Here is a 26,727-nt window from a genome sequence, read left to right as displayed (position 1 = left end):
GTGTGCCACAACTACTGAGCCTGCGCTCTAGAGCCCGTGAGCCACAACTACTAAGCCCACGTGCCACAACTACTGAAGCCCGCGTGCCTAGAGCCCATGCTCCACAACAAGAGAAGGCACCACAGAGAGAAGCCCGCTCACCGCAATGAAGAGGAGCCCCTGCTTGCCGCAACTAAAGAAAGCTCTCGTGCAGCAACGAAGACCCAACACAGCCAAAAATAAATAGATAAATAAATTAAAAACAAAAACAAAACCAAAAAAAACCCCCACACACAATGTGTGTGGGGAGAGGTGGGCAGTATATGGGAACTCTCTGTACTATTTCCTCAATTTCTTTGTAAATCTAGAACTGTTCTCAAAATAAAGTCTATTAATTAAAAAAAAAAAGACACAGACACTGGGATTATAATAAAATGTGTTGCCATTTGGTTCTAATCTCTAGTCATCTAGGTAGTGGTGGTGGCTGAAAGAGTTTAAAAGTGATGACAAAAAACGTACTAGGAAACTTTCAATCCAATGTGAAAGGAAGCAGGTAAAGTCAAAACAGGAGGCCTGGCATGAACTGGAGTGACCCTTGTTTAACGTGACTCCTGCACGTTGACATGCAGGCTGTAGCCAGCAGATGGTGCTTGGTGCTTGCGAGGGATAGAAAATCTAAAGTATCTATTCACACAAGATTATGCAGTTAACCAATCAAAGGGAACAATTTGTGGGAGAGAAAGAATTTTAATCAATGGGTTAAAAAACTCACATAACAATGCTGAACATAATATATGCAACATTGACTTCCAGGTAGTACATGAGTTGTTTTCTCTATGTGGGAACACCTCACCCTGAGCAAACCTGATATACCCCAGTCAGACTAATCATTGAACACTAGAAAGCTTTGACACAAGACTTTTAACACAGTAAACTCCCAGAATACGTTTAAAACAGAGTTTGCACTTTTAAAATTGATTTGCACATAATTTTGGAGAGAATATCTATTGGTTAAACTGAGGTATATCTGTGTTGTAGTTTCACGAGCACACACTCAAATTTCTGATAAGGGAAGCTTTTGGATACATCACAATAAAATTTCATTTTATGAAAAAATAATTTAGTTTGTGAGGTATGCATCTTGAGAGCATGAACACAGTGTAAGCACCTGGGGTGAGGACAGTGCATGATGAACACACAACACAGAATACCACAAATGAACGTAATTCCCTAGCATACAAATCCCTTCGTTACAAAATGTGTCTAACCCACAACACAGCAAGGAAGCGCCTGTGTGGCATGGCCCAGGCACCCTATGGGTAGGTGTATATGTGCAAGGATGGGTATACCACCGCAGTCGTACGGCCTCCCTTTGTGGCAGGATATCTGTTCCTGGACCAGTTTGGCTTCGTATCTGGAGCTGGCTCTTGGCTGGGGTTTGTGTTTCTCTTTGGAGAGCATGATACTGTAAATCCTGGCTTCTCTCTCTGTGCAAACAAGACATAAAAGGTGAACCACTTGATGCTGCAATTCCTGAAGTTATAGTTAGGGTTGGTGCTGGTTTCGCAGGAGTCAGTGAGAAGTATTTGCATTTCCCCTCAAATACCAAAGTAGCTGGCGTTGTTACAGGGCAGGCACCAATCAAGCATTTGTCCTAGTCCCTCTGATAGCCAAAGAAAGGTCCATGGGCAATATTTTAATTGCCCTGAGAAGTTTAGGGACTGCATTTTATAAGCTGTCTAGAAACATAACGCAAAGGAAGAGAAGAGCTTACTTTACAAGCTGGGAGACTGTCCCGTTTTTTAAACTCTGCTTATCTGACCTGCCACGGAATTTAAATGCCTACATCTCTGTTACAGAAACATTAAATTAGAAATTTAAAGAAAATGAAGTAAAAGTAAAGGTTTGGATGGCATTCGTCTACTACATTGTGTCCAACTGAATCCCTGGTTACATGTCACAGCCTAGCTTGCATGTTTCAGTGGTAGGATACGGTTTTAGCCATCCACAGACACCCTGCAGTGGATGCTGTATGAGGAAAGAGGACAGTCATCACTTCTCAGTGTGTCAGGACAGAATCCTCTTTGATTTGACTTTATCTACATCTCTCTTTTCACTGCTCTGTTTCTGTTATATCATGGTGGTTGGACTATCTATCTTGTTACCCCTCCTAGAGGATCACGGCCTTAAGGGAGGGCTCATGTCATACAGTCTTCAAAGGGCCCCACACATAGTAGGTCCTCCGTAAAATACTGACGGGTAAATGAGAGCATCATTTTGAGAATTGCCAAGCAGCAGACTTGGGAAGACGGCAGGGACTTCACCTTGAGAGAATCATCTATTCTATACCTAGTGCACCTACAGTAATCCAGTGGTCCTCAATCTTTGCTCCACCCGGACACAGGTGAACAGCACTTTCCCGCAGACACAATCAGGGCTATTTGAAACCACAGCTCACCAGCTGTTTCTTTACTTCTTTTTCCTCCCTCTCAGGAAAGAATATGCAAGTGCAAAGGAGCAAGAGAGATGTTATTATAGGGATAAATAGGAATTCATTCTAACTTATTATTTTAAAAAAGCAAATCGTTCACAAACCTCGGTACCGAACCATCACTGTAACAGTGGATGTGAAACACCCCTCACAACTGATGGTGGCACCCTGGTTTGTTAACACCTCCTAGGGTTCAGAACCACTGCGTTCACCATCACTTTTTACCTGAAATGTTGCCATGGATTTACAAAATAATAGCTGCCTAACAAATGTTCACTGAAATGAAACTAAATTCTCCGCGGCAAGCTTTCAGCCCTGGGTGGGCTTCCTCCGTCCTGCAGTACTTTGTGGGCAATGCCCCTGGCTGGTCAGGTGTTTTGTAGCCTGAGAGTGCAAACTATGTTAGATGTTCACCTCAGCAGAACAAATCCAAGGAGGTGATACTGTGTGGATTGCAGATCTCCACCCCTCCAAATCACATAATACATTTGAAAAATAAATTAATTGCTGGCATATATATACATATATTAGGTGAAATACCTGCATTCTCTCTTTATTCTTAGTCAAAATCAAGGTGGTCATTTTTGATGGGCCCAGGGAGGTGCCTTTGTCTCTTCCATTTAACTAAAATAAATGAACACATTCTCACTAAATTTTCCACTTGGACAAGTGTGATTATAGAAAACACACAGAGTAATTTTTATACATGCATGTTGATTCATTATGATACTCTAACATGAAAAGAGAGGCAGAACACAAACAAATAGTAATTTGAAGAAAAGAAGGAAACTAATACTTATTGAATGCCTACCATATGCCAGGCACGTCACACACGGTTTCACATTGAATATTCTCAACAACCTTATGTGTAGATATTATTACCCCAACATTTTAGATGCAGCAACTGAGCCCCTGAGTGGTTAAGTAACTCACGGAAAACTACATAGTGGGGATGGAGTTGGAACTCAAGACAGACCCCATAGCTTGTGCTCTTGCCATTATTACACTAGACACCGAATGGCCCTCAATACTGAACAGAGATGGCTGTGCTTTGTGCGGGCTCCTCCGTGTAATGCGGTGGGACCTTATTCTATCATCCCTAACCACAGGGCAGCATTCCACACGAGGAGGGCCTCGTGCGCCCTATTTGGCTACTATTGTACCCAAACCTACTGTTATACATGAAAGAATCAAGGATTTTACAGCCACACTCCAAAGTACTAAAAGTTGGGTGAACTTGTCTCCTCTGTTTCCTACTGCATCCTACTCTGTATGTGGCTTCCTGCTTACTTGTTAAAATACCCAGCAGACCCTAAGGTCCCTGAGGCAGGGATAGTGTTTTGTTCAATGTTGCACTCCCAGCATCCAGTAGACAGCCTGGCGTGTAGTAGTTACACAATACAATTTGCTGAATGGATGGATGGATGGTTAAAGCAGCCAGCTCTTATGTTTTGGGTATAAAATCACAATTCACCAATGTGGGATATCAGACTTCAGTGTCAGTGTCCCCACCAATTTTAATGTTCCCCTGCTCCCAGTGGTACTGACAGTAAGAGTGACAGAGGGCTATTGCACTCTTCACCCTCTGAGAGAGACGTACTAATTGGAAAAATCAGAGACTCTGTGTGACAAAAAGTCAAGAATGGAACAGAATAGAGAGCCCAGAAATAAACTCATGCATATATAGTCAATTAATTTTCAACACAGGAGCCAAAAATAACCAGTGGGGGAAAAGACTGTATCCTTAATAAGTGGTGCTAGGAAAACTAGATATCCACATGCGCAAAAGAATTCAACTGTACCCCGTCTTATACCATACACAAAAGTCAACCCAAAATGGATTAAAAATTTAAATGCAAGATCCCAAACTGTAAAACTTTTAGAAGAAAACATAGGGGGTAAAGTTCTTGACATTGGCAATGATTTTTTGGATTTGACATCAAAAGCAAAGACGATAAAAGCAAAAATAAACAAGTGAGACTAAAACTGAAAAGCTTCTGCACAACAAAGGAAACAATCAATAAAATGAAAAGATAACCTATCGAATGGGAGAAAATACTTGCAAACAATATAATCCAGCCTTAAAAAGGAAGGAAATCCTGCCATTTGCAACAAAACATATGCACATGGGTGGAGGGCATTATGCTAAGTGAAATGAGCCAGACAAAGACAAATGCTGCATGGTATCACTTATACGTGGAATCTAAAATAAAAATCCAAACTCATAGAAACAGAGAGGAGAACGGTGGCTGCCAGGTGCTTGGGATTGGGGAAAATAGGGAGAGGGTGGTAAAAGGATACAAACTTTCAGTTATAAAATGAATGAGGTGTGAAGGTTACCATGTATAGAATGGTGCCTATAGTTGACAGTACTGTGTTGTATAATTTAAATTTGCTAACAGAGTAGGACTTAAGAGTTCTCAGCAAAAAAAAAAAAAAAAGTGAATATTTGTTTGAGGTGAAGGTTGTGTTAATTAACTAAACAGTGACAATCCTTTCTCAATGTGTATATATATATATATATATATATATATATCTCAAATCATCATGCTGTACACTTTAACCATATTACCAAAAAAAAGGTTTTTAATAAATTTTCCATGAGTGAGTAAAAAAACACAAAGGTCAAGCAAAAATACTACCTCATTCAACCTTGGTTTTTCATTTTTCATCATTGAAGAACTGGTATTCTCTGAATTTTTGAAAAAAGCAGGCTGCTTTTGCAGAGTAGAAGCAAACCCTGCCCCTTCCTAGAAGGATTGCAAAGAGAATATTTTTCAGTTGCTCTATTACAATTAATCAACTCATAATTGACCCAATTCACCCAAGAGTAAAACTCCCACCTCTGAAAGCGTTTTCATCTTTAGAAAGCAGGGGGTATGGTGTGGGCGTGGCAGGCAGGAAGGAGGTATCCAAGTGTCCTTAGCCTGGACCAGGCCTGAATTCTCAGCCACCTGGAATCTCTGGTCTAGTTCTAGCCACCACTTTTCCATTACCATCTCCTTCCTCTGGAAATCCAGACTTGGAAACCCAGACTTGCTATGCTAGAGTGTAGTGGAGGAATAGTGCGCTAAGCTGAAATCTGCTTAGGGATATCCAGAGGACCCATGGGAGAGTTCTGAAATCCAAATAGAAAACTTCCCCCTGCCCCATTTCCCACTCCCTTTCTGGTTTAGAGTAAACCTTAACTCTTTGTCCTGCTCCCTCTGTAGAAAACTCTAACTGGACAGTAGAAGTAGGCAACAGAGCTTTCTTACGGGGGCATCTTCTGTTAACTTTGTCTCCTGCATCAAATTACTTTTCTGATACTGTTTGTTTCGCTGTTTCCTAGACTGAAGTGGCTTCCTTTTTTTCTTCTTATACATCTTCTTCTTCTGATTCAACTATTCCAGAAAGTACAGAGAAATTAGCCATTGAGGATTCCAGTGGTATGCCCACCCACATGTAGCACTCTTTTCACACAACACTCAAGACGCAATGGCTAACCCAGTATGTGTGCCCTCACAGTGTTGAACTGTTGTTGGTTTGGAGAATCAAAAAACAGTTCAGTTACCTCATTACCAGAGACCCCTCCCCACTTAACACCGTCCAAATCCCCCTATTATAGATATACTGCCAAAGGGGCACCTATACCAATAAACAAATATCTGTGATATAAAATTTGAAAGCACATTACTTATGGCAATATTGGCAGGTACAGATAATACTGATTATTAGATGTGTGCTTAACAGATAAAGTTTGGTTGTTACCATAGGGTGGCTTTAATAATTAAGCAAATGAAGCTCAGGACTAATTTTCCAGGTACCTATGGTGTGGTGAAGCTTCTGATGCTGCTGTAAATCCAGCTGAAGAAACTGTAGGGTCCAGTCTGATATGGCTGGTTCCTTCTGACACAGCCTTAAACTCACCCTATGATGAAATACTTCTTAATGCAACTAGGAAATCAGGTGCCCAGTGAACCACAACAAACATTTTGCTGTTTCTAAAGCTCTTATACCATCTATGTGAAAAACAAGTCTGTTAATAGATGGGGCAGAAGAAAAATTACTTAATATATGGAAATATAAAAAAACTACCTAAGACCATGTAAACAAACATTTTTTAAAAAGTATGGCTCATTTGTGGGACTCCCCTGGTGGCGCAGTGGTTAACAATTTGCCTCCCAGTGCAGGGGACACAGGTTTGAGCCCTGGTCTGGGAAGATCCTACATGCCGTGGAACAACTCAGCCCGTGTGCCACGACTACTGTGCTCTAGAGCCCGTGAGCCACAACTACTGAGCCCGCATGCCACAACTACTGAAGCCCGTGTGCCTAGAGCCCGTGCTGTACAACGAGAAGCCACCGTAATGAGAAGCCCGCACACTGCAACGAAGAGGAGCCCCTGCTCGCCGCAACTAGAGAAAAGCCCCTGTGCAGCCAAAAATAAATAAATAAATTTATTTAAAAAAAAAAGTATGGGTCATTTTTTTTTAAATTTTGTTTATATTTTATTTATTTATTTTTGGTTGCGTTGGGTCTTTGTTGCTGCGTGTGCGCAGTCTTTCTCTAGTTGTGGCGAGCAGGGGCTACTCTTCGTTGCGGTGCGCGGGCTTCTCATTATGGTGGCTTCTCTTGTTGTACAGCACGGGCTCTAGGCAGCGGGCTTCAGTAGTTGTGGCACACGGGCTCAGTAGTTGTGGCACAGGGGCTTAGTTGCTCCCCAGCATATGGGATCTTCCCAGACCAGGGATTGAACCCGTGTCCCCTGCATTGGCAGGTAGATTCTTAACCACGGCGCCACCAGGGAAATTCTGGGTCATTTCTAACAACCTCTATCTCTTAACGTGGGTTTCACTTTTAGTTAAACTTTTTTTCCCCACTTTTAATTAATTTTGGAATAAATATGAAGTTCTCGCATGTTTCCCCCCTAGATTTAAAAAAGAAAGTTATAAAGGACAAAATGAAAGACTCCAGGGCAGGGTAACCAGTTAGGATGTTACTGCTGTATTTTCTGCAGATCTTGGGATAGTTGAAAATTCTTCCAAATTATCCAGTAGTGTCATGCTTTCTTTAGGCTGCTACTTTCTGGGTGCAAGAGTCTCTATAATCTTACCTCATCTGCTGTGTTCAGCAGGTGAACAGGGAGACCATCTGAGAAGGAGCTGTCAGAACCACTGGTGCTGTTTCCAAAAGGAAAGGAAAAAGGGAAATACCTGTTATTAATGTCTAGGATGTAAAACGCCTAGCAGACCAGCAGCATGGGATTAGGACACCTAGTCTGCTATTTGCCCTCATTGTCTGTGTTTCAATTACTAAGAATTCTTGATAAGCATATCCATTCATTCATTCTGAACACCTACTGCATGCCAGGCAGTGCACAGGAAACAGAGATGAACCAAGTGGCAAAATAAACACTGGCCGGATGGGCAAAGCTGCCCTTGGCAGTGATTGTGAGAGACTGTAGGATTCTTAATGAGCGGCCCTGGAGAACAGCAGGGGACTGGGATTTGTCTGAAAGCAGGGGCTTTGTCTCCTTCATACCTGTCTAGGCACTACCAGTTCAGAGAGCAAGGATCTGACTGGGTACTCTTCAAAAATGTGTTGAATATGCAAATAGATATATTTAATAACAAAGAATCTGTAGGTCAGAGATTAGGAGTATTACTTTTATCACCCCAATTCCCCCTTCTAAAGTTTTGGAGCACATCTAGATTGATCTAAAGTCCTCCCCACAAACTGTCCCCTCCCCTTTTCTTCAAAGGCTAGGAGGAATGAAGACACAGATAATCCACCCTTTCTTCCTTCATCATGTCCTTTGCTTCTGTGTCATTATATTTTCCCCTTTCCTGGGGTGTGGTTGGCTAGAACTGAAAGCTGCGCTCTATGACACGTCCCCATATATAAAAAAACGTCTTGGCACAAAACTCAAATCTCCTGGGAAAAGACAGCACTTCAAACCACTCTTCTGCTCAGCACTTTCATTCTGCTCAGGCTCCCCCGCCCTCCCATCAGTGCACAATGAGGAGCCCCACAGCAAGGCAGCAGGAAGAAAGCCCTCTCTTCTCTGATCTAATTCCCAACTCCCTGTTCTCACAAGGCTTTTCCAGTCTGAGGAGTAGCCTTTGAGGCCACTAGATAATAGCCTCTGAAGTCCCTTTCAGAGGTAATAGAAAACTTTAACAAATGGGAAAAAAAACATTAGATGCAGTATACCCCAGATGATGTCGAAAATCATGTACGTGCACACAGAGCAAACTCAAACTGGGCTTGCACACAAGTCTGCTTTTCTGTGTAACCATGTGAATGGATAGGAGGAGCCCCATGGAGGCTGGTGCAGAGGTTGGCAGATTGGTTTCAATAACTCTTAACTAAATGCCTCAGAGTATCCCTGCTGAGCCTGTCAGAATGCAGTCAGGATGCTTCTGAGTTGGTCCCCCTGGGCCCTATATGTATGACTTGATATGCGGGGGGCATTTTGTTTTTGAGGCTGAAAGTGAAGAGGGTTTGATGCAGTGGTCCTGGAGAGTTAGGCAAAGGATTCTGGGAGAGTGGAAGAGGCGACGTGGTGAATGGGACACACTACCTGGGCTGCTGGTCTGGTTTAAGGTTCCTAAAGAGACATTTGGGAGACTCAGCCAGCAGAACTACTTTAGGACCCAGAATCAATGTGCTACATAGAGTGGGTGGGCGAGCCATCCCCTTCCCATTTTCTACCACAGACTACAGTGCAGTCTCTAGCAGAAGGCCGCCATGCCCTGACCAGAAACCTTCTGACTGGGGACAGCTGGGGCGGTAAGCTCCAGTAGCAGGTGTTCTGGCACACCTGTGAAATAACCACCCCCTACCTGGGGGCTTCCTAAAATAGCTGTGGAGACTATTAGAGTGGGCCCGAGATCCTACATACTAAATGAATTCAACAAATATTTATTGAGCTCTCCCTATGTGCCAGGTACTGTTCTAAGTAAATGAGATACAGAGATGAACAAAACAAAGATCTCTGACTTTGTGGAACGTACACCCTAGTAGGGGGAGACAGGCAATAAATAACAGACACAACAAAGACATAAGTGATATAGAATGACAAATGATACAGAAGGTGGTAAAACGCTATGGAAAAAAGCAGAGCATGTAAAGGGGTTGAGGAATGGCAGGAGGGTGAAGGCAGGGGAGCAAGCTGCAATATTAGAGTAATGAGGGTAGAGGCCACACTGAAAAAGCTGGCGCTTAAGCAAAGACTTGAAGGGGGTGAAGGAATTAGCATTGTGATTATCTGGGGGAGAGCAGTTGGAACTGCCAGTGCAAGGGCCCTGAGGTAGAGCGGGAAGGCCAGTGTAGCTGTAGCAGTGTGTGAGAGGGTGAGGGTGGAGGTCACAGAGGTAGCAGATGGCTAGATCCTATAGCCTTGTAGGCCACTGTAGGGTCCTTGACTTTGTATCTGAGTGAAGTGGTGAAGCCACTGAGGTGTTTTAAACAGAGGAATGACACGATCTGATTTACTTTAAAAGAATCACTCTCCTGGTTTTCTTTTGGCCGTGCTGGTCCCTTCCTAGTCTTATTCGCTGGCTCCTCATGGTCTCTTTAACCTCTTACAGCTATGGTACCCAGCTCAGACTCAGCCCTCTTCTCTACTCTACCTGCACTTACTCCCTTGGGATATCTGCCACACTTAAGGTTTAAATATCATCTATCCACGATGACTCTCTCCATCAGACCTCTCTACACTGAACTCCAGACTCATATATTCAACTGCTTATTCCATATCTCCATTTAGACATCTATTAGACACCTCAAACTCAACATGCCCAACACTAGATTCCTGATCTTCATCACCCCCCTAACCTTCTCCACCCACTTCATCTTCCCCAGCTCAGTTAAAGGCAACTCCATCCAACCAATTATAGAGTCATTCTCTCTTTCTCTCATACCCGATATCCAATCCATAAGCAAATCTTAATGTGTGAAACTTCAAAATATATCTATAATCCAACCAATTCCCACACCCCCAAACACTGCTACACCCCTAAGCACCATCACCCTTCTTCTGTATTATTGCAAGAGCCTCCTAATGAGTGTCCGGCTTAGCCCTTTCCTCTTTACAATCTCTTTTCCACATAGCAGCCCCAGTAAAACCTAAGTCAGGTCACGATACTTGTGCACTTAAAACCTTCCAAAGGCTTTCCATCTCCCTTGAAGTAAAAGACAAAGGCTTCACAATTGCCTACGAGGCCCTACACAAACCTCCTGCCAATCTCCCTCACGCCTTCTAGAGCCTAGAAGAGAGGCTGTCAAAGATCAGGCACTCAATACATAGTTGTTGAAGGAATGAAGTGCATTCAAGGGTGCCGTGATTTATTCAATATTTTGCACCTGAGGTTCAAAACCAACAAAACAACAGAGCAGGCAAGACAATTAAAAATATATATATAGAACCCCTATGGTTTTTCTTTGAAATGAAGTTTGTTACCTGGATTCAATGTCAGACAAAGAGATGTCACTCCAGCTTCCTTCTAAATCCATATCTTGTCCAAGTTCTTTGAATTTCTTATGGATCTCCTGTTGTAAGAGCTCTTTAAGCTCTGCTAGACACTGCATGAACTATGGAAGTGAAAAAAAGAACTATTTTTGATTATTCATTTAGTTATTCATCAGATATTTACTAAGTATACGCTGAAAGGCACTTTATTTATTGCTGGGGACTTAAAGATGAGTAAGCTGTAACCTCTGCTACTAAGGACATGTTAACAATAAGTTACATGAGCTGTAAGAACAGACAGCAGCATTTTTAGGGCAGAATATCAGTGAACACTGCTTTAGTCACTTTTCCCTGGCTAAAGCCAATAATACACTTCTTGAACAATGCAAAGGTCAGATTTATTTTATTTTTTTGAGTAGGGAAAGTTAGAATGGGGTTGTTCAGAATTTGGCCTATGGCAAATCTGATTTAACAGGCCCTATGTTGAGGTCAAAGTGTCTTTTAAGTATTTTTTAATTGAACAGTTGCATCCAGAGTGGTGCATGTCATGTGTTCCCAGGGCCGACATTTCAGAGGGGGTATGAGAGACGAGTTAGAGACCATGAGTACACGCTCCCTTTTAAGAAGGCGAGTGGTGATGTGAAATAGAAATAATCTCCTGGAGCAACAAGGCTAAAGGAAGCCTTCATTTGTATTTAGGATGGGGGCAGCTTGAGAACATCTGCAGTTGAGGGGAAGAAGAAAAGGAGAAAACTGAGGGCACAGAAAAGAGAGGAGGTAACTGAGGCAAGACCTCAGGGAGGCCCCAGGGGAGGTTGGCAAGTGCTTGAAGGACAGGGATAGTTTTGGAGAAGAGAAAGGACACCTGATTTTCTGAAATAGGAGGAAGGGAAGTAAGAATTGGTGCTGCCACAGCTAAGCCTAGAAGCGAGGGAGAGGTGTGCTGAAGGGAAGGTGGCACCATGGCCTCTGTTCTTGGGGAAGTATGAGGTCTTATTGTTTGCTGAGACTGCAGGCTGGGGGCTTTCTTATTTTCTTTGATTAGAAAAACTTCAGAAAAATATTAAGAGGAAAATTAAGATTGCCTGTAATCCCACTGGGCTGACTTCGGACCCACGTGAAAACGATCACAGTCACATCACCATATTTCTTGAAACCCCATTTTTACCTTGGTTCTGTCAGGATCACAGAAATCCAGAAGGGTGTCACAGACATGATAACCCAGGGATTTTAGATCCTCAAGGGTAAAGTGAGTGTCTCTTTTATTGCCTGCGGAAAAAATCCATAACACTTCTTATTAAATCTTAATGAGCAAATGCAAATCTCATTTAGGAATATCTCGTTAGAAACACCACCTATGATTCTAGAATATTACGCTTCTGGACAGGGTCTCTCTCCTTCTAGTTTTAGTTTGATTCAGGAGAATCTCTGACAATGAACAAGTTTACAATCATGATGGCTACAGTTACTGAGGCTTTACTCTGTGGTAGGCACTATGTCAAGTGCTTTACATGCACTGCCTCATTAAGTAGTGCCTGTAATGCAGGTACTATTATTATTGCCAGTAAACGGAAATTCAAACCCAGACCTGCCTGATTTCCAGGGCCTGAGCAACAACTATGCTATACTGCCCCATCAGGTATTACGTTTCACACTCATATTTTGGGTTCTCAAATTTAACATTAAGGCACAGACAAGAAAATCTTCTAGGTCAATCATTTCCCCAACATTCAAGGAGATTTCATCTCCCCAGTGCTTTGCTTGGCGTCCCCTTGCCATGCCGGCTTATGATATACAAAAGAGAGCTTACCCAGGGTGGACCCACCAAAGGTAGACTCCATGGTATAGCTGTTTAGGATCCCCATCCGCCACATCACGACTCGTCCTGTTCCTTCTTTGCACTTTTGGACTTTAAAATTACAACTATGGAAAGAGAACTAAAGAGAAATCCAAGCCCTCTGTTAATTATAAATTGGCAAACGTTAAGATGTCTAAATTCACTAATATGAATTAAAAAAATGGTTCCCTTGGGTTCTATATGTTACTTCCTAACGTATGTTCCATAACATACTAATTCTAAGAGATGTTACTAGATGTAACAGAGGAAAAAAATGAGTTCTGTTGGTCAGGGAGAAGGTTTAACAAGACCAAACAGGCCTCCTCTGTGGGACTTCTCAGAGCATTTAATATGTTGTTGTGAACGCTGACCCTCCAAACGGGAGAGAGTATATTCTGATTTTCATTGCTCATGAACGCTTCCTTTCCTTCGCCACCGTCCCCAGGGACATTTTGCAGGACTAGGGTTCCTTGAGGGCCTGTTTGGGAATGCTGGCTTACTTTAGCATTCAAGGCACTAGCCAGCCTTTCTAAGGTTTATTTTCTACCCCTCCCCAACTTGAACCCTTGGGTCTAGCTGCATTTGCCCTCTTTCTATGAGCTGTGTGTGCCCCGCCCCTACAGCCTCTGCCTAGAGCTCTTCTGCTGCTCATCACTAACGCTTCTGGCTTGGAGTTCAATATCCTCCACTGTCTTTCATGACCGCCCCAATTCTCTTTCCTCACTTGGAGTCTGTAAACATATACTTTGCAACTATCCCAACCTATCCTGTCCTGCTGAAAATGCTTTAGAGTTGGAAGGCGTCTCACTACCAGTGATTTCTGAAGTGTGCTCTCTGAAATCCAGAGGTTCTACCGAGGAGCCCCAGGGCGCTCCTGCTGCAAGAACTGAGGACACAGGACGGCAGGGTACTGAGCCCTCCCTCCACCCACTTCAACTAGCGCAGCGCTGCTTTTCATTGTTTTAAACGCTAGGTTCCGGATGGGATTTCAAGTGAAGAAAAGAGATCCCCGGAAAAAACAGGAAGATTGAAAAAAGAAAAGGAAAAAGAAAGGAAAGAAGGGAGGGAGGGATAAAGGGCAGAAGGAAAAAAGGCTTCCTTTTTCTTTCTTCTTTGTTTTTACAGATAAGAGTAGCAGAGACAAAATATTTGTCCTATATCTTTATGTGAGAAAATTTACACTGTCATTTAAATACTTTTCTGAATCCAGCCTAATTTCTTCTTTCCAATGACAGTTACATTTTGTGAATTTATTTATGATGTTGAAAACCAGCTTCTAAATCAATGCAGATACAACTGTCACAGAGCTGTTACTCAGCCAACTATTAAAGGCTTTTAAGTTGTTTTTATTAGCCCTTTAATATCTTGCAGTTATTTGTGATCTTGTATTACATAAACGTTTCTGTGGAGATTCATATAATATTAGCATTTTGCTGTTAGCAATATTAGCATTTGTCCTTCAGTCCCTTCTTCCACTGCCAAACACAGGATGAAAGATGATAGAGAATTCTACCACTAACAGTTTGAACCTGTGCCTAGAGCAATTAAAAAAATCATCTTTATTGAGATACAATTCACATACCATAAAATTCACACATTTAAAGCACACAATTCAGTGATTTAAAGACATTCACAGAGTTGTGCGACCATTACCATAACCTAAGTTTAGAACATTTTCATCACCCCGAAAAGAAACCCAGTACCCCTCATTAGCAGTCACTCCCCATGCCATCCTCCCCACATCAGCCCTAGGCAATCATTAACCCACTTTCTGTCTCTATAGATTTGCCTCTTCTGAACATTTCATAGAATGGAATCATATACGTGGCTTTTTGTGTCTAGCTTCTTTTACTTAGTGTAATGTTTTCAAGGTTCATCCGTGTCCTAGCACACCAGTACTTAATTCTTCTTGCTGCCAAGTAACATTCCATCGTGTGGATACACTACATTTTACTTATCTTTTCATCAGACACAGAGTAATTAAAGCCACACGTTTCTAAATTCTTGAAGTCCAGGTAGCTTGGATTTACCCAAGATAATGGAGAGATAAAAGTGGCAAATCAAACACTGCATATAGGAAGCAATGAGTTATCCTTCCCCCTTAGTCAATGGACAGAAAATTACCTTACATGCTTACCTTATCCGGAGCATTTTTGCTTAACATTAAAGGAAAGACTCGCTCGTGAAGCCAGAACTTGTGATCATTGTTATTACAGCCGTACAGGAAGATATTACTCTTACGGCTGTGGCCGTGGATATCACAATACAAGAGAACCTCCCTTTCTTCAAGAAGTCTGTTGGGGGTGGGGGAGGCAAACAAAGAACTGAGTGGATATACAGGGCATGAGCATGACCAAGGATCCTTTGGAGTCTCTTCCTTAAGGATGTCTGTTGATACTTTCCCCCCTAAGAAAATTTCAGCCCCTAATGACCTTCAAAGGACCCTATGCCCAACCTCAGCCCCTGCTGGAAACATGTCACCAACACTCCTTGCCTCTGCCAGCCAGAGGAACTTGATGGAAAAGGGGATGTGGAAAGGGGAGATGGGTAGGCCTTGCATAAGCTGACAAGAAAGAGGAGAAAATCTACTAAAGGAAAGCCCACTCTGGTGCAGAACTGTGGAAAGAGAGAGAGAGGTAGAGAGGGGAAAGAACCAAAGAAAGCCTTGGTTTCTGACATTCCAGGGCTAGTTCCTTTAAGACTCAGCTCTTCTTTGTTTCCTGATTACCAGGACACCTCCAAACACCTTCTCCATGATGACGGTGGTGGTAACAATAATGCCCCACATTTACAATGTGCAGGGTACTGTGCTAAACAGATTACATGGATTATCTCATTGAATCCTCACAGTAACCACCCAGCACAGGTATTATCATCCCCATTCTACAGATAAGAAAGCTGAAGCACAGAGAGGTTAAATCACTTCCATGGTCACAGAACCAGCCAGTAGTAAAACCAGGTCTCAAACCCAGGCCTGCCTGACTCCAATATATGCTCTTAGCCATTTTGCCTACCAACCCAACACAACTCTCAGCCATTCACACAGATATGGTGAGAAGGTGCGTGCGTTCACATATTCGTATCTGCTGCAGTTGCATGCCCAGCGAAATGGAAGCTCCTTTAAGGCGGGTGCTATTCTATCATAGGCTTCAACTGCTTTTATATACGCTTGGAAAATGCAGATTGATTTATTATTCTTTTTTTTAAAAAAAATAAATTTATTTATTTATTTTTGGCTGCATTGGGTCTTTGTTGCTGCACGCGGGCTTTTCTAGGTGTGGTGAGTGGGGGCTGCTCTTTGTTGCGGTGATCAGGCTTCTCACTGCAGTGGCTTCTCTTGTTGTGGAGCATGGGCTCTAGGCGCATGGGCTTCAGTAGTTGTGGCTCACGGGCTCTAGAGCGCAGGCTCAGTAGTTGTACCCCACGGCATGTGGGATCTTCCCGGACCAGGGCTCGAACCCGTGTCCCCTGCACTGGCAGGCGGACTCCCAACCACTGAGCCACCAGGGAAGTCCCATTATTATTCATTCTTCATAAGAGGCAATATAAGATGGTAATAAGGCATTCAGACTCTGCAACCAGAGAACTAGCTCTATGACTTTGGGCAAGTTTCTTAAACTTTCTGGGCCTTAATTTCCTCATCATATACAAGATGGGGATATTGATTGTGCCTACCTCACAGGGTGAATGTGAAGATTAAATGGGTCATGTGTAATACTGCCTGTCGTACATAAGCACTCACTAATTGTTAGGTACTACTATTATTATTACTGTTACACAAGTCTCATCATGAAGACCTATGAACTCCTTGACTTTTGACCTTTTCCATTCAATCATTTCACTTATAAGTGAAATGCTTCTAGCTGAAATCTCGCATGTTCAGTTTCAACCCAAAGATAAGACATGATTTAAAGTTTGAAAATGAACAAACCCAAGTGGCTGCAAAGAGAACGTTGAAGACTGTCCATAAAGCTATACCCGATTCCTATGCCATGAGAAGAGATCTCATGCCATCAGATAGTGCTGACAGCGTTCAGAGTAAGACCAATAGATAAAGGCCTCACCTCTTGATCATGTTCCTGGTGTGCCAGATACAAGGAAAAGACTCCTCCAGAATAGTTTTATAATGCCTGTTCAAGTCCCTTCCAGCCAATGAACAACGATAATTCCCCACGATCACTCCGTCTGGATTTAACATGGGAACCACTTTGAAGATAAAGATATCTCTGAGGAGCTGGGCATCTGGGGAGTTGCTAAGGATGAAGTCCAAAAAGCCTTTCATAATCCAAGAGCCATTACTTTCCCCAGGGTGCACTCTGGCAGTCAAGACCACAGCTTTCTTTGCAGCTGCCTCTTGAGGGGTCCGGGCTGGGTTGGTGATGGTGAGCAGGTAGACGATGTTTCCTGCAAGGCTCCTGCATAAAGTTCGGAGTTTGCAGAACTGAGATTGGACGGGGCTGTTTGCCACTGACAGGAGGAAGCACTGCAAGTCAGAGTACGTATATGGGTAGAAGTGTGCAAAGAAGCAAGTGTCCTGGTCATGTGGAAACTGAATGGTCCATGTGAGACAGTAAAAGCGCTGCTGCCCATCATCCGTGTTGCTCCTATAGTACCTGATTTCATTTCCTTCTCTCCTCCAGCCAATGCTGTGGGTGCTGGCATCCAATTGGGAATACATGAGTGGCTTCATCCCTATAGTATAAAGGCTCTTGGGTTTCAGGAGGTTGACGATGGTGAAGCGATAGGTGACATCTTTTCTGGTGTTCTGAACTCGAAAATAAAACCACTGAGTGTGCTTATTCGTGTAGAGGTCAGTTCGCAAGGTGAGTTCATACTCATAGGTGTTTCTGTAATAGAGAACACAGAAGAATATCTCTATAACTCCACACGCCCCTCAAAAAACAAACATTGTTTCCCTCTGGTAAAAACAGATCTTATTACAACAGAAAAGCCTGCTACATCACACATTTATTTTCTTATTTCTCTAGTTTTCCAACTCACGTATTAGGCTAGAAGGAACTTGGGAAAAGAAAGTTTATTCGGAGTGGGACAGGAAGAATCTCAAACCTTACACTGCTGCACAGCATTTCTGGGAGCACTGTGAGCTTCTTGGTATCTTTTGAGAGTATCCAATAGCAGTTTCTAACCACTTCAACACATTTCTCTTTAATACACTGAACAGTAGTGAAGCCAGAGCCCCATGTTGGCTGTTAGCTACATCCTGGACATCATCACTGTAGAGGAGACCTGTAAGCCCTCTGTGCTATTTTTATATCTGATTCTCACTTATTTGAAGATGAGGGGGCATCTCTGGAATGCTTTCACCTTGTTGAACTTGCAGAAGACAAAATACAAATGCCAAAAAGCATGGAAAGATATTCACCCACATGCATAATTAATGAAGTACAAATTAAAATAGGATGCCCTTTCCCCCTCCATCTCATCAACATTCCAGTGCTGCGAACCAGGCACTCTCACACACGGTTGATGGGGACTGAAATCACATTGGGAGGGCAAATGGGCAAAAACTAGCGGTACTGAAGTGATCAAACCCTGAACCAACAATTTTATTTCTAGAGTTTATCTCATAAAACCACAAATACTTAAAAATATAAATGCAGGGAGTTCCCTGGTGGTCCAGTGGTTAGGACTCTGCGCTTCCACTGCAGGGAGCATGGATTCGATCCCTGGTCGGGGAGCTAAGATCCCACAACCTGCACAGTGCGACCAAAAAAAAAAAAAAATGCATAAGGGTATTAATTCATTAAGCAAAATATTGTAAACATCTTAATTTCCCATCAGTTGGGGACAAGGTAAATAAGGTATGGAGTATCCATACAATAGGACAATATGAATATCTGTGATATGGCCATAGAAAAATATTTAAATTTTATTAAGTGGAAAAAAGCAACATGTAAAACAGTATGTATACCACTTTCCTATTTTTAAAAATATATAATTTGTGTATATTACATATTATAGAGAGAGAGAAAATTAATGCATATACACAAAACTATAAACAGTTGCTGCATCCAGGAGGTATGATTATAGAACTGCAACTTTTATGGTATTTTTATTGAGACTGTAAAAAATTAATAACCAGAAACCCAATTAAATAGAGTTGGGAGACCAGAAGAGGGAGCTCTCATGCCCTGCAATGAAAGCAGAGCCCAACAGGAAGAAAAAAAGACTCCTTTTCCTTCCTGGCAAGGACTCAGCCAATGAAAAGCCACGGACCCTTTGTTTACTGGAGCCCTCCCAACTTCCTTCTCCTCTCAGTGAAAGTGTTCTCCCTCTCTTGTAGCGTGGGACTTGCATGTGGCGTCCCCCGTGGTTGCAGACCCTGAATTGCAGTTCTCTGCCAATACTGAATAAACGCATCTTTGCTGGAGAAATATCTGACAGTCTGTTTATTTCAGGTCAACAATGCAAATTTCAAATGCGCACTAATTTCTTTCAGAAGTAGAAAAAATAATTTAGATAAATTTTCATTCTGAAAAGTATGAGTCACAATGATTCCATTCTTCTTCATCGTCCTCACAATCACCTCTCATCACTTTTCTCTTTCACAAAAACACTCCTGATCGCTAACATGATTCCTGAAGACACTTCTCAGTCACTTCAGTCATCATCCCTTTGGGAAATTCCTCTTTGTTACTCACACTCTAGTAGCTTTCTGCAGGTTCCCACTCTCAAACCTTGATTCAAACAGTAGAGTATCATCTTCTGGTCCTTGCAACGTGACTGCCAGTTCCTTGATAATCCCTGGTTTGCCTCCCACTCTGGAACTGGTGAAATAGGAATCTTCGGTGGGCACTGCAGATGAGACAGACATACTCAGTCCAAGTTTCACTCAGAATCCATCTATCCAGCAAATATTAATTGAACCCCTCTGTGTTCAGCACTATTCTAGCTTAAGAACAATGAGTATTTAAATTTTCAATTGTCCTTGCTGAGACTTTTAAGTTTTAAAAATGTATATATTTGAAGACCTTTAAGTAGTTTAGAGGACTTCCTTTTGCTACCTGGTTACCCTTGGCAACTCAAATACTGCTTATACCCATTTAAACTCTAATTTAAAAGGATGCTGGCAAAAAATTACATTCTAAGTGGAGCACCGGAAAACATTTGCAGTCTTATTCTACAAGAACAAACAAAAAGCCAAATAGCACCTATTTATTAATTTAAAAAGAAGATAAAGGGGGAAAAAAAAAGAGAGAAAATAAAGTACACTCCATGTCATTGTTTGGTATATCATTCCAGATTTAAATATAACAAAAATAGAAGCGTGAGAAGAACTGGCACGAGTGCAATTTGTCTAAGAGGGGAATCAAAATATCAGTAATTAGTGAAAAGAAAAGGTTATGATTGAAACTTTTTCTTTAACATTGAGCTAAAACAAAAAACATTACACAATTTATATTATTTTATTTAGGAAAATTTAGATTATAATCACAACCTCTTTCTAATCCTTGGAATAACAAAGAATCAATTGTTAATTTTTTTTTTTTGGTGGGCTTACAATTTTTCAGACAAATTCAGTGAGAATGCCATGTGACACCTTTGATTTTTTGCAGTTACTTTTGCAAAACTCTTTTAGGACCCACAGTTCTCCCAAGGACTCTCTTTGTACCACACTGTTCTTATCAGTTGTGTCCAGAAGAATCTATTTTGTCATCTTTTGTTGATGTTCTCTTTAACTGTTAACTGATAAAAAATTTCTAGATTCTCAGTTGTCAATGGCTTTGCAGTGGTGCAAGCAATTCTTTAACATTCATCAACTTCATACAATCCTGCATCTCTTGTAAGGATAATTTCACTATTAAAAATATTTATTTATTTGGTTGCACTGGGTCTTAGTTGTGGCAGGCGGATTCCTTAGTTGCAGCTTGTGGGCTCCTTAGTTGTGGCTCACTGGCTCCATAGTTGAGGCACGCAGGCTCCTTAGTTGTGGCATGCGAACTCTCAGTTGCGGCATGCACGTGGGATCTAGTTCCCTGACCAGGGATCGAACTCAGCCCCCCAGCATTGGGAGCACGGAGTCTTAACTACTATGCCACCGGGGAAGTCCCAGGATAATTTCAGTTTGCAATTAATTTTTTACTGTACTTGCATTATGTTGTCAGATGTTAACAATAACCACCATCAACAAGTGACTGATACCAGCAAAGATGCTGACCATCGGGCAGGATAGATACGAGAATTAAACAAACAGAAACATGTATGGGGTCTGATTTTATAAGTAGTCAGTTCATTAGTAAGTATATTCACATTATGATGACTTTTGCTTCTATACGCAACCTTGCCACTGTGGAGATTTAGAGAATAAATATTTGGATTATAAATGAAAGCAAAGGAGAAAGCGAGCATAAAAAGGAGTGAAAGCACAGAGGAAGTAAAAACAGAAGCAGCAGCAGGAGTACAAGTAAATCCATTTAAGAGTTGGGGACCCATGTTATTCGATCTCTTCATGGAACCACAAAGTACAGATCGGCAACCAGATGTCATTAATATAGGAATTTCAATATTTTCTTTAGTCTTTAAGGTAACTTAAAAATGATCCAGGGGCTTCCCTGATGGTGCAGTGGTTGGGAATCCACCTGCCAATGCAGGGGATACGGGTTCGAGCCCTGGTCCGGGAGGATCCCGCATGCCGTGGAGCAACTAAGCCCATGCGCCACATCTACTGAGCCCGCGAGCCACAGCGACTGAAGCCTGCATGTCTAGGGCTTGTGCTCCGCAACGGGAGAGGCCACCGCAATGAGAAGCCTGCGCACCGCAACAAAGAGTAGCCTCTGCTCCCCGCAACCAGAGAAAGCCCGCGCACAGCAACGAAGACCCAACACAGCCAAAAGTAAATAAAATAAAATAAATTTAAAAAAACAAAACAAAACAAATGATCCAATTCATAGCCCACAGTAACATTTTTCAATAACAAAACCTCTTTCTTATTTTCCCCTCAATATCCTTACAGCAAGTGGCTGCTCTAGGTCTCCTAAGCTAACAAACTCCCAGATTCTCCCCGGAGCCCCATCTTCTCAGTTTTCTGTTTCTTCATTCCTCCAACAGTGTGGGCTCAACTCTCCTTGATGAATCCAAAGGACAAGAAGATCAAGACAGCTGCCACAAATGTGTAGTAACAGGACAATAAGGACAATTCACAAAAGCTGCCATATCAGGAGAATGATCTCTCAATCCCAGGGTTTCCTCCTTTGTAGAAATATGTCTGGATAGAACAGATGAAGCGGTGGCGATTCATGGTCATCTGATTTATTGAAAATGACTACAGCAAAGTCAACGAGAGGTGAAACAGGCTTATAATATCCAAGAATTTCTTGAGGTTGCAGGAGCAGTATAACCCCTACTATTTATAACCCAAGTCTACTGACTTATGATCTGAGTTTAAAGTCTCCCAAGCTCCTCCTCAGACATTCCATAAGGTGGAGCTAGGTAGACTATGAGTTGCTTCACCTTTTCTACCTCACCAGCTTTTGCCAAAATAGTAACGAGAGCTCAAAATCAAGGCAACTGGGAGCGGAGCATGTGTAACCACATCTCAGATGGGTCCTCTCTGCTAAAACTGGCTCATTTTATTTTTCTAGTTGTAGGAATGTAAACACATTGCAGTCCCTCCTTCCTATTACAGTTTTTTTCTGTAAAAACCTCCCCTGATTTCACTGACTTAACACATCCCATTTCTACTAATTATACTTGGTACATGTTCCTCCTCCAATAAAATAGATTTCTTTTCTGATCATTACTATCTATTAGCTTACTTCTCTTTAACATGATATATCTTTCCTGCCTTAAAGGTTACTATTACCATCTGTTTCACATCCTCCCCAGCACTTGTTATTGTCTGTATTGCTGTTATAGCTGTTTTAGTGGGTTTGAAGTTGATTCATCCTTTCCATAAATACCCTTTACTAAACGGAGGAAATTCTCTCCTATTTCTAGTTTTCAGAATGTTCTTATCATGAAAGGCCTGATTTTGTCAAATGCTTTTTCTGCATTGATTGAGATGACTGTGTTTTTTTTCCCTTTGTTGTATTAATGTGCTGTGTCACATCAATCTTCTTATGTTGAACCACCCTTGGATTCCTGGAACAAATCTCCCTTGGTCATGGTATATAATCCTTTCCATATGCTGTTGAATTTGGTTTGCTGGTATTTGGTTGAGGATTTTTGCATTTATGTTCATGAGGAACACCAATCTATAGTTTTCTTGTGATGTCTTTGTCTGGCTTTGAATACTGGCTTCATAAGAAGAGCTGGGAAGTGTTTCCTCCTCCTCCTCTGTTTTCAAAGTTTTGAAGCATTAGTGCTATTTCATCTTTAAATGTTTGGTACAATTCAAACAAATCCTGTTAAGCCATCTGGCCCAGGGATTTCTTTGCAGGAAGATTTTAAATTACTAATTCAATTTCTTTGTCATAATCTGAATTTCTTCCTGAATCAGTTTTGATATGTTTTTCTAGCAATTTCTCCTGTTCATCTATGTTGTTTAATTTGCTGACATAAAGTCATTAATAGCATTACCTTGTAATTGTTTTGATTTCTGTAGAGTTGATGCTTGTGTCCCCTTGCATTCCTGATTTCTATAAATTGTGTCTCCTCTCCTTTTTTCTTGGTTGATCTGGCTAAAGTTCTGTCAATTTTGTTAATGTTTCCAAAGGACCAACTTTTGGTTTGATTTTCTGTATTACTTTTCTATTTCACTGATTTCTGTTTTTGTTTTATTTTGTTTTGTTTTTGCGGTACACGGGCCTCTCACTGCTGTGGCCTCTCCCGTTGCGGAGCACAGGCTCCAGATGCGCAGGCTCAGCGGCCATGGCCCACGGGCCCAGCCACTCCGCGGCATGTGGGATCCTCCTGGACCGGGGCACGAACCCGTGTCCCCTGCATCGGCAGGCGGACTCTCAACCACTGCACCACCAGGGAAGCCCTGATTTCTGTTTTTATCTTTATTATTTTCTTCCTTCTGCTCACTTTGGATGTAGTTTGCTCTTATTTTTCTAATTTATTAAGATGGAAGCTTATGTAATTGATTTGAGATCTTTCTTCCTTTTAAATACAGGCATTTAAAGCCATAAATTTACCTTGCAGTGCTTTGGCTGCATCTCATAAATTTTGATATGTTGTTTTATTTTCACTCAGTTCAAAATATTTTTGAACTCTTATGATTTCTATAACCCATGGGTTACTTAGAAATGTGTTGTTCAATTTGCAAATATTTGTAGATTTCCCAGATTTCATTCTGTTGTTGATTTCTAATTTAATTTTGCTGTGATCAGACAATATATTTTGTACGACTTCAATCCTTTTAAATGTATTAAGACTCGCTTTACAACCTAGTATATGGTATATCCTGGGGAATTTACCATGTGCCCTTGAAAAGAATGTGTATTTTGTTGTTGGGTACAGTGTCCTGAACATTTTTATAAAAGACAGAAATTCTACCGCTAGGATGCCTGCAAATTAATGCAGGAAACCACAGAGTAAATGACAGTCATATGCACATACTACAAAATACTCACTATGGTTCAGGAGGTGGAGAAAAGAAGAGCAAATTACCCAAAGATCCAACATTTGATTTTCAGGAAGGGGAATAACAAGGAAGAAGCTATAAAAAGGACTCAGAACTATTAAGAAAACATAATAACATTTTAAAAAAACGATTGAAAATTTAAAACTGATTGGTCATGAATTTCAGGGCTCCCACTCAGGTTGGTCTGGAAAAGACAGTTTCTTCATCACTAAAATATGACTTTTTGAAAATCACTTTTATTATAGAAAATATATTTATTGTAATTAATTAATTAATTAATCATGACCACATGATTAATCACTCACTGTTCAGTGTGATGACAATACCTGAATCTAACTGATAGACAACTGTGCCTTTTTCTTCTCCTACAATTTTTGGTGCCTTTTCATTTCCTGTAGGTTGATAGAAATATTCTGGTTGAGGTGGAACCCATTCTGAAAGAAGACATTAAAAAGTACAAAATAAGAAATAATACAAAAAAAAAAAAAGAAATAATACAAAAGGCACTTTATGAGACTGACATGAAATCATAATAATGATTATTCAAATGGCTAGTAGGGTGGAATCAAACCAAATTCCCACCCTAAGTTTCCAGTGTGTTTGTTAATTAATTATGTCTTGCTTCTTTCTATAAAGACTATGGAGAAATTTTTAACAAAAAGCATATACAACAGAAGTATCAACTTTATTTTTTTAGATTTTTTTGATGTGGACCATTTTAAAAGTCTTTATTGAATTTGTTACAATATTGCTTCTGTTTTATGTTTTTTTTTGCCACTAGGCATGTGGGATATTAGCTCTCCGACCAGGGATCGAATCCACACCCCCAGCATTGGAAGGTGAAGTCTTAACCACTGGACCGCCAGGGAAGCCCCAGAAGTATAAACTTTAAATAGAAGACCTAAAAATAAGGCAGAAAGGTCAATATAGTCGTTTCATCAACTCTTCAAAATTTGTCCCTGAGCTCCCGGTCAGGAAAATATGCTCAGCTACATATTTTTTATTAATATAGAGGAATAAGTATATCAGTTTCTTCAGAAGAAACAAGGTTTTTTCATTAACACTCAATTCTGAAAGATTTCTCATATGACACTTGGGTGACTTCTCAATATCATTTTAAGTACAGTAGCCAGTGATGAAAGCCAAGGGCATATATAAAGACACAACTTAAATTCAACAGTACATCAAAAGAATCACACACCATGATCAGTGGGATTTACTCCAGGGATGCAAGGATGGTTCAACATTTGCAAATCAGTCAATGTGATATATCACATTAACGAAAGGAAGGATAAAAATCATATGATTATTTCCATACATGAAGAAAAAGCATCTGACAAAATTCAACATCCATTTATGACAAAAACTCTCAACAAAATGGGTATAGAGGGACTACCTCAACATAATAAAAGCCACATATGTCAAGCCCACAGCTAACACCATACTCAATGGTGAAAAGCTGAAAGCTTTTCCTCTAAGATCAGGAACACGACAAGGATGCCTACTCCCACCACTTTATTCAACATAGTACTGGAAGTCCTAGCCAGAGCAATTAGGCAAGAAAAAGAAATAAAAGGTATTCAAATTGGAAAGGAAGAACTAAAACTGCCACTGACACATATTATATACAGAAAACCCTAAAGACTCTATTAAAAAACTGTTGGACCTAATAACAAATTCAGTAAAGTTGCAAAATACAAAATCAATACACAAAAATCGGTGCATTTCTATACACTAATAATGAACTCTCAGAGAGAAATTAAGAAAACATTCCCATTTACCATTGCATCAAAAAGAGTAAAATACCTAGGAATAAATTTAAACAAGAACTATAAGACATTAATGAATGATATTGAAGAAGACACAAATAAATGGAAAGATACTCTGTGCTCAAGGTTGGAAGAACCAATATTATTAAAATGTCCATACTACCTAAAGCAATTTACAGATTCAATGCAGTCTCTATCAAAATTCCAGTGGCATTTTTCACAAAAGTAAAGCAAACAATCCCAAATTTTATATGGAACCATTAAAGATCCCCAATAGCCAAAGCAACCTTGACAAAGAAGAACAAAGTTAGAGTCACCATGCTCCCTGATTTCAAACTCTATTACAAAGCTATAGTTATTAAAGCAATATGATATCTGCATAAAAAGATACATAGATCAAGGGAACAGAACAGAGAGCCCAGGGAATTCCCTGGTGGTCCAGTGGTTAGGATTCTGTGCTTCCACTGCAGGGGGAACTGGTTTGATCCCTGGTCAGGGAACTAAGATCCCGCATGCCATGTGGCACGGCAAAAATAAAATAAAATAAAATAAAGAATAGAGAACCCAGAAATAAACCCATGCATCTGTGGTCAATTAATTTATGACAAAGAAGGCAAGAACATACAATGGGGAAAGGACAGTCTCACCA

The 26,727-nt window shown here is 41.0% G+C and overlaps 1 protein-coding gene across 6 annotated transcripts in view; it reads right to left on the bottom strand.

The window, feature by feature from the left end:
- Positions 1-298: 298 nt before the first annotated feature.
- Positions 299-26,727, bottom strand: part of AGBL2 (AGBL carboxypeptidase 2) — a 44,056-nt gene continuing 17,627 nt past the window's right edge. For 4 of the 6 annotated variants that reach the window (XM_027114704.1, XM_027114700.1, XM_027114701.1 and 1 more), the window contains 12 exons: positions 24,636-24,743; positions 19,424-19,577; positions 16,826-17,608; positions 14,899-15,055; positions 12,735-12,861; positions 12,093-12,193; positions 10,916-11,046; positions 7,565-7,631; positions 5,728-5,853; positions 5,113-5,220; positions 3,011-3,094; positions 299-1,466 (listed from right to left, as the gene is read on the bottom strand). In XM_027114704.1, the coding sequence (XP_026970505.1) occupies positions 1,293-1,466; positions 3,011-3,094; positions 5,113-5,220; positions 5,728-5,853; positions 7,565-7,631; positions 10,916-11,046; positions 12,093-12,193; positions 12,735-12,861; positions 14,899-15,055; positions 16,826-17,608; positions 19,424-19,577; positions 24,636-24,743 (2,120 nt within the window). In that variant the 3' untranslated portion in view covers positions 299-1,292. The remainder of the gene's footprint in view (positions 1,467-3,010; positions 3,095-5,112; positions 5,221-5,727; positions 5,854-7,564; positions 7,632-10,915; positions 11,047-12,092; positions 12,194-12,734; positions 12,862-14,898; positions 15,056-16,825; positions 17,609-19,423; positions 19,578-24,635; positions 24,744-26,727) is intronic. The other 2 variants (XM_027114705.1, XM_027114706.1) reach the window with 2 other exon arrangements.

Source organism: Aethalodelphis obliquidens, unplaced genomic scaffold (assembly GCF_003676395.1).
Source record: "Aethalodelphis obliquidens isolate GAN/ISIS:26980383/991018 unplaced genomic scaffold, ASM367639v1 scaffold14, whole genome shotgun sequence".
In the NCBI taxonomy this organism is placed as follows: domain Eukaryota; kingdom Metazoa; phylum Chordata; class Mammalia; order Artiodactyla; family Delphinidae; genus Aethalodelphis; species Aethalodelphis obliquidens.
This window is presented reverse-complemented; position numbering and strand designations above follow the sequence as displayed.